This window comes from Gorilla gorilla, chromosome 1 (genome assembly GCF_029281585.2).
Source record: "Gorilla gorilla gorilla isolate KB3781 chromosome 1, NHGRI_mGorGor1-v2.1_pri, whole genome shotgun sequence".
Lineage (NCBI taxonomy): Eukaryota > Metazoa > Chordata > Mammalia > Primates > Hominidae > Gorilla > Gorilla gorilla.
In genome coordinates this window covers 78,317,474-78,329,537 of record NC_073224.2, presented here as the reverse complement: position 1 = coordinate 78,329,537, position 12,064 = coordinate 78,317,474, and the positions used below count along the sequence as shown (strand labels likewise).

Sequence of the window (12,064 nt, the reverse complement as noted above, 5' to 3'; positions counted from 1 at the left end):
GAAATCAGAATACTGTGTAGAAGCAAATATCTACTCAGGAACTTAGGGCAGCACAAGGGCACTGAAGATAAAATAGGATTAGCGAAGAGCATGAGATCTGGCAAGAGGGACAGGACAGGGAAAGTGTCCTCCACCTGCTTTTCAAAAGTGTACTTAGGCCCAGCCCTGTACAGAAAAGGAAAATAAAGATTCTTTCTTTTTTCTTTTGTTTACTCTTTCCTTCTGTATCATGGAGTGCTCTGTGACTCCATGAGGGCCTATGACTCAGGCTGGTTGTTTATTAATATTATAAATTAAACAGCCTTTTTTGTGCTCATCTGGAACCAGTTGTCATTTATAACATTTTTTCTTTAGGAAAATATAATACCTATCGCATAAGCACATAATACATGTTTCTGTGGGTTATGATTAGAGGGCTGCCTGGATGGATGGGAGGTAGGAAATGCATACAGTCTCCAAACAACCAATATAAAAATTAGTTTTTGTGTCACAGCCATTAATGAGTCAGCAAATATATTTTTTGGCATGAAGTGGGGTACAGGCACAGTGAGATGTCCAGGTACAGCTTTGAATATTAATCTTTGTTTATATTTTTGCTGGTACTGCCACTGTGCTATCAGTTGAAGCATAAATCACCGTATTTTGATTGCTCAAGTTTCTTTTTTTTTTCCTACACTGGCTTTTGGTTCATTGTTTTGAACTTACATTGTTAGTTTTTTATTTTTATTTTTATTTTTTTGAAACAGAGTCTTGCTCTGTCGCCTAGGCTGGAGTGCAGTGGGACGATCTTGGCTCACTGTAACTTCCGCCTCCCAGGTTCAAGCAGTTCTCCTGTCTCAGCCTCCTGAGTAGCTGGGATTACAGGTGCCCACCACCACGCTTGGCTAATTTTTGTATTTTTAGTAGAGGCGGGGTTTCATCATGTTGGCCAGGTTGGTCTTGAACTCCTGACCTCAAGTGATCCACCTGCCTCGGCCTCCCAAAGTGCTTTGATTACAGGAGTGAGCCACCGTGCCCGGCCTAGTTTTTTATTTCTTATCTGTTTCTTGCTTGCTTTGTTCATCTCACTCCCATGAAGCCTCTGAAGTTCTATATAATCAGCACATTTTTAAGGCAAATTCCTTTACATATTTTAATTGCAAATTGTGTTGGGGAATTCTCTCCCAGAAACTAGAGGATTTTTTTGTGGGGATTGTTCTGTAGGCGGCTGTAATTATCAGTAGCTTTGTCCCATGCAAATTCCATTTATATCTTAGCACAAAGTAGTGGCCATTGTCTGCAGAGTAACTGGCTTCAGTCTTCTACGTCTAATGAGTAGGAAGGAAATAAAATCCTTGTGAAAAAATTTACAGATAAATTTTTTTTCAAGAAACTCTCTTAATTTTTTAACCCATTTCAGCCTCTGTTTGTATTGCTTTTTTCTTATTTTCCTCTCTATTTTGTTTTTCATGTATCATGTACTTCGTACAAACAGTAGACTTTATATATATGAGTTGTTCAGATTTATCATGTACTCTAATCTTAGAAATTTGAATTTGAAGAGACCTTTTAAAATAGATAATTGACAAGCCCGTTAATATGATGCTGCAGTTTTCACATTTAGATTTGTTGAACTGTCTCCTAACCAACCTCTTCAAGAACTCCCAAAGTTTGTGGATTAATTTATTCGGCCCTTTCTTTGGTGTTGATAGCAGAAGGGTTATTCATTTATGGGAATCCGACTATTTCACACTATGAAGCTGAAACCAATTGGTCTTGTTTATATCTAGTAAATACTAGCAAGGAACAAGGAACTGGCCTCAGCATAGCCAGACTATGATTAATTGTAGTATCAGTGAAACTGCTGCATCAGGCTCTTTTGCCCTAAAGCGTTACTGTTTTTCCAGGGAAACCCTACACAGCTTTATCTCAAAGGGAAGATATTCCTAATGGGAATTCCTGCTCCTTTTTCTTTTTGTCTTTTTCATTATCTTTGATGATCATGTTGAAAGTCAGTGGATATAAATTCTCTTTCTAAGGCTATTCCTAAGCAAGATGGAATCTGAACCACTTACTAACCTCCTCCCTCAATTTTTTGGACTATAAACTAGAGATATTTTTTGCTATTTATCCAGCTTATAAGGAGATGGAACAATCATTGAAAAGAAGCCTTTGGTGCCCTTCCAAAGGATTAGGGGAAAAACATAGAATATTCTCTAAGTAATAAATTATATTTTAGTAATGAATTCTAAAGATAATCCAGAATAATAAATGAATAATATTTTATTGAGCATCTGTTGTGTATTTAACTAGTCAGTATCATTTAAAAGAACTGTATGATATGATGCGCATTAGATTGACTAATTGGAAAATAAGAGCAACGCTTATAAGACCAAGAATATATAAAAGATAGTATATAGTTTTTTCATTTGAAGAACATATTACAACAAAAAAAACATGAAACAAAAATCACCTCTGTTTCCTTTCAATCTAGCACAATAACTATTTTTTATTTATTCTATATTTCTAGCCTTTTTACAATTTTGTGAAGGCTTTATCATTAATAGAAGGAATAGTTAGGATTGATCTATTTTGTCACTTTTATTTTTATTATTTTGACCACCTACTGTATGCCAAGCAAAGTGCTAGGATATATTAGGAAGTGGCTGAAAATAAGATTTGACCAATAAAATAGTAGAAATTTCTAGAAGTTCATTCACAATTGCTTAGTGTGTACGGGTCTATTTATATAAACTATGCACATCCATCCCCAGGCATGAAGCTATTTTTATTGATATATAACTATAATCTGTAAATCGACTAAACCAGATCTTTCTTCACACCTTTAAGAAATGTCCCTATGTTACTTTTGCATGTGTAAGTTTTAAAGTCTCTCCCAACCCATCTCTGATAGCCTTTTAGTCTCTGTAATCAGTTTTTTAATCTTGTCTTCCTCACTCTCCAGTTCATCAAAATACCCCTTCTTTTAAAATATTTATTTAGAGTTTAACTGAGTTCTATTTCAGAATGGTATAAAGATCCTTAAGATGTAATGGCTGTGATGGGGGAGAAAATGCCCTTCAATTATGAAATTATGGAATTCTGGTCCTTAAAATACAAATCCCTCTATTTAATTATAAAAGGCTAACTCACATGCCAAGTTTTGTACTCTCTCTTTAGCTTACTCTCTCTCTCTGAGGCAGGACAGAGGGGAAAAAAATTGTGTGTTTCCATCATTGTTTGTGGAGAAAGCACTAATGTTCAGTAGCCTAATATAAATTGTAATATCTAATGCTAGTTTTTGAAACATAAATATTGTAATGACTGACACCTAACCTCTCTGTAGCACTCTGAAGTTTCCAAAGAATTTTCAAATATATTGTCTTATCCTCACAGCTCCCTATGAGATGATCAAGATAGGTGGTGGTGACGGTGTTGGTATCTCTATTCAGTAGATTAGGAAAATAGACTACCCAGTATCCATCATTTTGATCCTGTATGCAAGAAATTTTCCAGTATAAGGACCCTTGAGTGATCTTAATCCATCATGAAGTCAGTGTTCTGTAAAGATAACCAGCATCACTTGTCCTTCTTTTTCTCTAAATCAATAATATGAAAACTAAATAGACTGGTGCAAAAGTAATTGCAGGTTTTGCCATTTAACCCACAATTACTTTTGCACCAACCTAGTATTTGCCATTCTGATATATAAATGGGCGCTTTGTGAGTTTGTTTAGCACTAATCAGTTTTTTGGTTTCTGATTGTGTCTGGGCTAAACAGATGTTTTGACCATCAGGTTATGCTTTCTTTCTCTTATTTAATCATCAAATAGACTTTTATGGCATAAAAGACTTTTATGGCAGAGGTCGTTTATTAATTTCAGCAGGCAATTTGTTACCTACCAGTATTTGGACCACTGGGCAAATTAACAATTTTAAGGCTTTGACTTTCTTTAGAGGGAGAATAAGGATGCCTCTTGGATATGATATATACAACTTTCTGTTCAGAATAGTTTGCACTTATACAAATGTATATTCTCTTTCCCCACCCCTAGCCTTGGCATTAGTAAAATAATACTTAAAGCTAAGAGCATTTATTAGAAAACTGAGAGATCACAGTTAATGTCTTCCAAGAATAGCTGTTTGTGAAACATAGCACACGGGTGAGCTGTTAGGGGAAATGCTAATAACTGTTTCTGATGCAGGTTCAGTCACCTGTGGACTCTGCCACAATGTCCCCAGTAGAGAGGACAGCAGCCTGGGTTCTGAACAATGGGCAGTATGAAGAGGATGTGGAAGAAACTGAGCAAAATCTAGATGAAGCCAAGCATGCTGAGAAGGTAGAACCTAGTCTGCTTCATCAACTTTCTGATCCCAAAATGACAGGCCACTAAAAAGGTTATCTAGCTAAGAACATAAACTCATCCCACCCCCATCTTCACCTCTACCCCTTATGTTAATCATCCTATACATATCTATGTAAAATAGGTCAGTGGTGTGTGTGTGTGTGTGTGTGTGTGTGTGTGTGTGTGAATATACATGGAAAATGTTCATCTTGCTAGGGGGTGGCAGTTAGCTACTATTTTTTTTAATGTAGATGCCTTAATCTAGAGGATACTCTACTATTCATTTCTAGTCATTTTAGGTAAATATTTCATGTTTCTGTGTTTCCATAAACTTGTTGGTCTTCACCCAAGGACAAAATTACCCTAGGGCAAGACTTTTTGTTTATCTTGGTAACAATTAGGTTTTGGTTTTAGTTGTTTTTTTTTTTTTTTTTTTTGCCTTTTCTGGATAAAGAATGTATAGCTCTATAAATGATTGTTAAAAGGATATTATCTATTGTTTAGATTTTTTTTGTTTTTTAAGGAAAAGTTGACAAGGGGTAAAAGGGTTATCAAACAAGAACCTTGATATCATATATAGCATTATGTTATTTAATTGACAACCAGACAATTAGCTTCTTTTTATCAGCATGATATTCCAGTGTACTCAAACCCCAGCCACAGCAACTACAGTACAGGAAAGGGCCATGTAACTAATTGAGTCACTGAATTTATGTAAAGCTCCTTAGAACACAGACATGTATGTTCCAGCAAGCAGTACAAAATTGGGCAGGTGAGTCATATTACGAAAATGGGCAAAGAAGCAATATTAATTGGCCCTAGAGAACATGTAGGCCTTTGTTTAGTGCTTGTAACTGGAATACTTTACACTTTTATAGTTGGGGAGAAAGCAGCAATAACCTCTGCCATGAAAGTCTTATTGATTTATGGGCTTAACATTATAGAAATGTTGCTTGTTCTCTATAGGGCTGATTCTAGTAGAACAAAGGAATGGCAGTCTGATGAGCTAAGACACATCAGAGATCCTACAGTGCAGATGATGACACAGAATCTTTTTCTCTTATAGACAACTGACTTTTGGCTTATTTTAAGTGATTTGTCAGACTTTTAAGTACTTCATCTGGTTTTTTTTTTCCCCCTTTCATTTGATACCATCACAGATTGGATGTGGCTTATAGCAATGGTAGCCTAGTGTAGAGAGAGATACATATATATGTAGAATTTGGAATGCCAAGTTAAGATTTAAAATGTAATTTTAGTAAGGAAGGCAATGCTCCATTAACATTTATGCCAGTTGATAATTATAAAGAATATTAAGAACAGTATAGGGAATGACAGCACAGCCAGCATCTAGCTACACTGCTTAGGGTTTCTTTTGTTAAAAAAAAAAAAGAAAAGAAAAGAAAAAGAAAAAAAGAGAAAGAAAGAAAAGTAAATCACTGATTTCTAAAAGCAGTGTGACTCTAGTTTTTGTCTCCTTGCCTCCTCTGCCCTAGTATGAACAAGAAATTACTAAACTGAAGGAGCGCCTGAGAGTTTCCAGCCGGCGACTGGAGGAATATGAACGCCGCTTGCTGGTGCAGGAGCAGCAGATGCAGAAGCTGCTGCTGGAATACAAGGCCCGACTGGAGGACAGCGAGGAGCGGCTCCGAAGACAGCAGGAAGAAAAAGATAGCCAGATGAAAAGCATCATCAGCAGGTTAGACATCACCTGGCAGCAGATGTGGGCTAGTTAGCAAGACAAAGAATTGAGATGATCCACAGAACCCTGAAGGAATGGCAGCAAAAGCCATTTTTATCCTTGTGGTACTGAGTACAAATGTGATAATTGACTGTATCTCTTAAAATATCCTAAATATGAGACCTTGGGCACTTCCTATGAAGATAATTTGTTTTTCTTTAACCATAACAATTAGAAAAAATTAAAACTTGGTGGTTTACTTGAGAAATCTTAGAGGAGAACTCGGTTTTAAAAATGTAAATATCCAATGCCCAAGACTAAATTAATCTTTCAAAATGAGTCCAGAAACATGGAAAGGAATTTTATGGAATATCTTTAGGGCCAGAGGACCTCTTTTGAGAGTGCTGCAGATGCCAAGGGAGAAAAAGGGAGGGTCAGTTTTACCAAACACTTGTGTAGCACTCGACATGGGACACACACTTTTCTAAGCACTTTACACATAATAGTTTGTTTAATCTTTATCACAGCCTCCACCTACGCATTATTATTCTCATTTTACAAATAAACAGGCAACAAATTCATTAAGTCACTTGCCCAAGGTCACACGGTGATGCACCAGGATTTGAATCCCGGACTCCAGATTCCATGCTCATAACCACTATGCCTCAATATTTGTAAAATGCTATGGACAGGTCAAGTAAACAGAACTGTTTGTTGTTTTAATAGTGTGGAGGTAATTGACAGTCTTACTGAGAGGTGTTTGGGTAGACTGGCAGAATTAAACATCAATGAGTTAAGATGTGAATGGCGGACAGAAAACAAGCTAAACATACTAGGTATAGAGTACTCATTGAGGAAACTTAGCTGTGCAAGGGAAGAGAAAGTGGGCCAGGTTTAGGGTAACTTGAGATTAAGAGAGGGTTGTTTGTTTTTTGTTGGTTGATTTGATATTTTAAGATGAAATAAGTTGTGCTCAGGAAGGAATCTGAGAGAGAAGAGGGAGGAAATCATTATGGGGTTACTATTCTGAAGGAGATGAAAATGTGTGGGATCCAGGCACAAGGAGAAAAATCAACCTTAGATGTCTTATTCCAAGGTAGCAGAGAAGAAAGAAAAGATGGTTGCAGGTGTCTTATTAAGAAGGGCAGAGGATATTGAGTTTTCCTGTTCTCTACACTAGCTAGCCCTTTCTTTGAAGGTGTTGATATTTCCTTCCTGCCACATTCTAGGCTAATGGCTGTGGAAGAGGAACTGAAGAAGGATCATGCTGAGATGCAAGCAGTTATTGATGCAAAGCAGAAAATAATTGATGCACAGGTAAGCAGGCTTTGAATCTAATAGAAGGCACTTGTTTATAGTAACGATTATTTCCTGACTTCACACCCTTGCAAATGCCAAGGCAGGTACCCGAAAATGTGTCATTGAAAAGTTCTGGACGTTACATTTTGAAGATTAAATGAGTGTCTATGTGACCTCCATTATTTTCCTTTCTTTCACTGGTGAGAAGTCTGTTTACTCAGCAAAGTATTAGCGTGTTTAGTGCAGTTGCTTGACAAATCTCAACCTAGTGCATGATGGGGTTTGCTTCTTTCCCTATGGAAAGGAGGGCATTTTCTAAGGGCGCAATTGTGAAAAAGTGCACTGCATGTGCCTGGCTTGTGACCTCCACTGACCATTGCTTGGCTGTGCTGTTCATGGTCTTGTCAGTCACGTCCACTGCCATCAACCTTTTGCCCCAGACAGTAATGGAATTGCCAGGGAAAGACAAGGTTGTAAAAAGGTACCTTTCCTTGTTGTTCTTTTGGTTTAGGGTTTGGCATTGCTGCTTGGAATGTGCTTGGCTGCTCTTCTTTGTTGGTGCTGTGCTTAGAGAGCATCTTTTGATAAAACTTTAAAAAAAGAAAAGGTTGTTGAAATCAGAACCTAGGCTTCTGCTCACTGTAGCTCACACCTGTGACACCAATGACATAAAGGCTGCCAAGAGCACCTCATAGGGACATGTCAATGATTAGAGCAAAATCCAGGAGGCAAGAAGTGTTTCTAACTCCTTTTTGTTTTATCATTGCAAAATATGGTTGTATTTCTTAGGGTGAAACAAATAACAAAAAGCAGTTAGAGTTTTTATAGTTTTGATAGTGGCTGATCTAGCCACTGAATGTGTTGCTTCCCTGAAGATAGCCGATCCAGGTTTGCATTTTTTAACCTTAAATGCCATATCATATCCCTAAGCTGTGAAATAAAAAATGAGAGCAAGGATTTTATGCATAGATAGCCTCCTCCCTTCTCTAGGTATCAGCTAGTAATCAGCATATTTTAGAGCCCCCAGTATTCTTAAACATGTACTTAACAGTCTAGTTTCCTTACAGAGTCCATGTGGAATGGGTTTATTTTTCAACAAATTTGAGAGTGAGGCTGAAAGAATGCTTCATGGGCCTCACACTCCTTTAAACACACTAGACTTGGAAGTCAGGTGAGAGTTGTGAGGATGCAATCAGCACTGCTCCTTAAAATATTTTGGATTCTTGAACTCTATAGTTTCTGGATACTTAGACATGCGGAGAATCAGAAGAAAGGTCTGTAGTAATTATCTTACTTGGTCCTTTGAAAGAAATCTTTCTAGATGCCCCCAGGGTAGGTGAGGTAAGGGTAGTGGAGACTAGGCCATCTCGCTGTTCACATTATAAAAATTCATCCCAGAGACTTAAGAAAAACAGCCTGGATAAATAAGGCAATTGAGTCAGGAAAACTAATGTTAGTAGGTTTTCACTTTGGAAATTTCAATATAACAATATAAAGCAAGAAGAGTTCTATTAATAACCACACAAGGAGAGATGTTAGTACTAAGAGATAAAACAGACTTTTTAAATAATTTCAGCTGGTTTAAAAGTATCAGTCTTGGCCAGGCAAGGTGGCTGATGCCTATAATCCCGGCACTTTGGGAGGCTGAGGCAGGCGGATTGCTTGAGCTCAGGATTTCAAGACCAGCCTGGGTAACATGGTGAGACCCATCTCTACAAACAATGCAAAAATTAGTCAGACATGGTGGCTCATGTCTGTAGTCCCAGCTGCTTGGGGGGCTGAGGTGGGAGGATAGCTTGAGCCCAGGAGGTCAAGGCTGTGGTGAGCCATATTTGCGCCAGTGCACTACAGCCTGAGTGACAAAGTGAGACCCTGTCTTGAAAAAAAATGTAATAGTCTTAAGCAGAGGGAGCTTGGGTGTGCCACAGTTGTGGTTCTGTACACAGGCTGACAGGACAGCCTCATGATTAGCTCCTGAAGATTTCTACCCCACCCCCTAATTTTATATTAGGGCTAGGTGACTGGGTATAAAGCAGAAGTCACCTGCTAGGCATAGGAGGTAAAAGCCAGGGAGGGAATCTGATTTATTAGGGCTCAAATGCTCTGGAAAGTAAGGACTTTCTCTCAGTTAACCAGGAGGGTGTCATGTGTAGGAATGGGAGAAATGCTATCCTCAAACCGTCAGTCACTGTCAGACTGGTGGTCTGGCTAAGCTAGTTAATGTTTTGAGTCCATACTTCAAGACAGTGGTTTTGAAATGGTTTGGTTCTCTGGACTATTTTGGTAGAATCCAGGCACCTTTCATAAATGAATATCCGGCTCCTTCCACTGACCACTCAACAGCAAGGACCACACTCTCAACTAATGAATCAAATCATACTGGGATTGGTTAAATATAATAAATTACCTACCCAAACACAAATATTACTATATAATAAATTATTCTACCAGAGACCCACTGTGGATCCCTAAAGAATAGTTGGGAGAATCCACTAAACTATATTTGGAAAACCTCTGCACCATGCATAGCACAAATCCTAAACACTATAGTTAAATTTTAGAAAATTATAGTGTCCTTAAAAGGAAGGTTTCTCAATTCCAGCTGTTGGCTTACTGATACATTAAAATCTTATTATAGCAAATGACTTTAAACATCCTTTGGCATTCTTTGTAATGAATGACTTTGGTATCAGATCCTTTCTTTTGTAAGGATAAATCTTCTCTCTTAAGTGAATGATGGAGCAGAGCAGCCCTTCTGGCATCATTTAATAGAATGAAGACGTGTTTGGGGTGAAAGCTTCCCAGAGAAGTGACTCTTATGTCAACACTTCCCAAAACACTACCAGCCAGGTGCCCAGTAAACTGGTTTTCATCTCTCTCAGCAGCCCTGTGCTCCCAGGAAAATCTTGTCCCTGAATTCAGCCTCTGCCTCTTCTTGAGTCATTTCATGCTACAAGGCACAGGCCTGCATCAGCCACTTTCTAACAGGAACTGCAAAAGGATGAGCACTCCTTTGGTGAGTGGCAGAAGCACCTATCCTGGACCTTGTAGCTTAGGGGCCATAGGGATCCTAGTGGTGATCATAAGGATCCATTTCTTAAATATCAGACCAGAGAATGTGCCACCTTTCACCCCTGAGCATGAGGAGACACTGTGGCTCCCAGGATCTCTCTATGTGACTCAGGTGGAGAACAGAGAAGGGCTTCCTCCTATGAGAAGCAAAGCAGCTGCCTAGTTACTGTTGCAAGTGATATCTCCGCTGTGTTAAATTACAGGTCATAAATGGAGATGAGATTATTCAAACAGGCAAGTAAACCCCGCGTCCGTTCTCTAGCTGAGCAGTTCCCAGCCCTGGCCCAGTGCACTGGCCTCCTACACATTCCAGCTCCTGCCACTCCCCACATGGGAATCCTTCCTGTCCATGGGAATCCTGGACTAGATTGCTTTCCCTTACAATCCAGGCAGAATTGAAATGTCCGAGCATCTTTTGCCAACTGAACATGACTTTCATAAGTCTCTATTTGATTTTTTTTAACTTTTTTGTTTTATTTTGAGAGGTTGGCAATAGGGGGAAATACAAAGGGAGTTTCTTTATGTGGAAACTTTCAGCTGTTTAGTAGGGGGGGCTGTTTGTCTTCAGTTGTTACCTTTTTAGGCAGTAAGTAATTACAGTCATTCTTAGGCTTTTTGACCCTTTAAAAATCAAATTTTTTATGAATTATTTATTTTTGGATGAACCCTGGAGAATCCTAATTTCCTTAGTATTGAGGCCTTATAATTTATCCCAGTTCTGAAATATCTTTTCTTTAATCATTCAAGAAATTATCAGTTACTCAGTTTAGAGATCATTCCTAATAATGCGAGTAGGGAGGGGGGAATATCATATTTAGCTCTTACCTCTTGTTTTCTAGTATTCACTGGCCAGTTCTTACCTATTGGCTTTTCAAAGATCTATATTTGTTATCCCAGTAAACTTCATTGGTTAAAATTTTTTTAATAATAATTATTTTTTAAAAGCCTTGCAGCTCTTTCCTTTAGTTTTGTCTATCCTTAAAATGAATTACTTTCCTAAAATAAAAAGCATTTTATACCAGATGCATGGGTCATTAATAATGCTGATTTTGTATATCTTACCACATGAGTTCTCCATCAGGGAAAGAAGGATTTTTTTTTTAAGTGATAATGACAAGCAAGAGCTAGTTTGTTGTTGTTTCTTTTTTTTAATATACTTTTGAAACTGTGACCACCAGCACTGCTGCCTTACGGATCCTACCCTCCTGCCCCCAGAAAGCAGGAGAGTAAAGGGAAGTATTACTTGATACCATGGTGGTATGTGGTTTTACCTAGATTTTTCCCCCAGGGCCGTGGTCTTCACTCTGCCTGCTCCCAGTAGCGTGTGTCCCAAAGTGTAGCACTACATGACAGCCCTGGGTAGCTGCTGTTTTAATAGCAAGGAGCAGCACCAGCCCTCAGCCCTGCTACCTCCTCTCTGAACTTTACCATGACTAAACTTTACCATGCTTTTCTCAGGGTCAATTTTAAAAACCCCTAAGGTAGTAAAGCTCCTTTTGGCTTTGGAGGTATTCCCTATGTGTTATTTTCTTTTTAATTTTACAGGCATAGGTAAAGACTGTTTCCTGCGTTGTTTTCTGAAAACTATAGACTTCATGTTAGAAAGGTTCTAGAATGATTTACTGAGCTGCTGAAGCTAAGATTAGGGTATCTCTTCTAACCTAATCCTTAGGAGACTGATAATGTT

At 38.3% G+C, this 12,064-nt stretch overlaps 1 protein-coding gene across 9 annotated transcripts in view; it reads left to right on the top strand.

Moving 5' to 3' along the window:
* Nucleotides 1–12,064, top strand: part of RASAL2 (RAS protein activator like 2) — a 380,784-nt gene that overhangs the window by 359,642 nt on the left and 9,078 nt on the right. For 5 of the 9 annotated variants that reach the window (XM_019027079.4, XM_031013565.3, XM_063710618.1 and 2 more), the window contains 4 exons: nt 4,185–4,319; nt 5,822–6,024; nt 7,236–7,323; nt 10,581–10,611. In XM_019027079.4, the coding sequence (XP_018882624.1) occupies nt 4,185–4,319; nt 5,822–6,024; nt 7,236–7,323; nt 10,581–10,611 (457 nt within the window). The remainder of the gene's footprint in view (nt 1–4,184; nt 4,320–5,821; nt 6,025–7,235; nt 7,324–10,580; nt 10,612–12,064) is intronic. The other 4 variants (XM_004027955.5, XM_004027957.5, XM_063710619.1 and 1 more) reach the window with 1 other exon arrangement.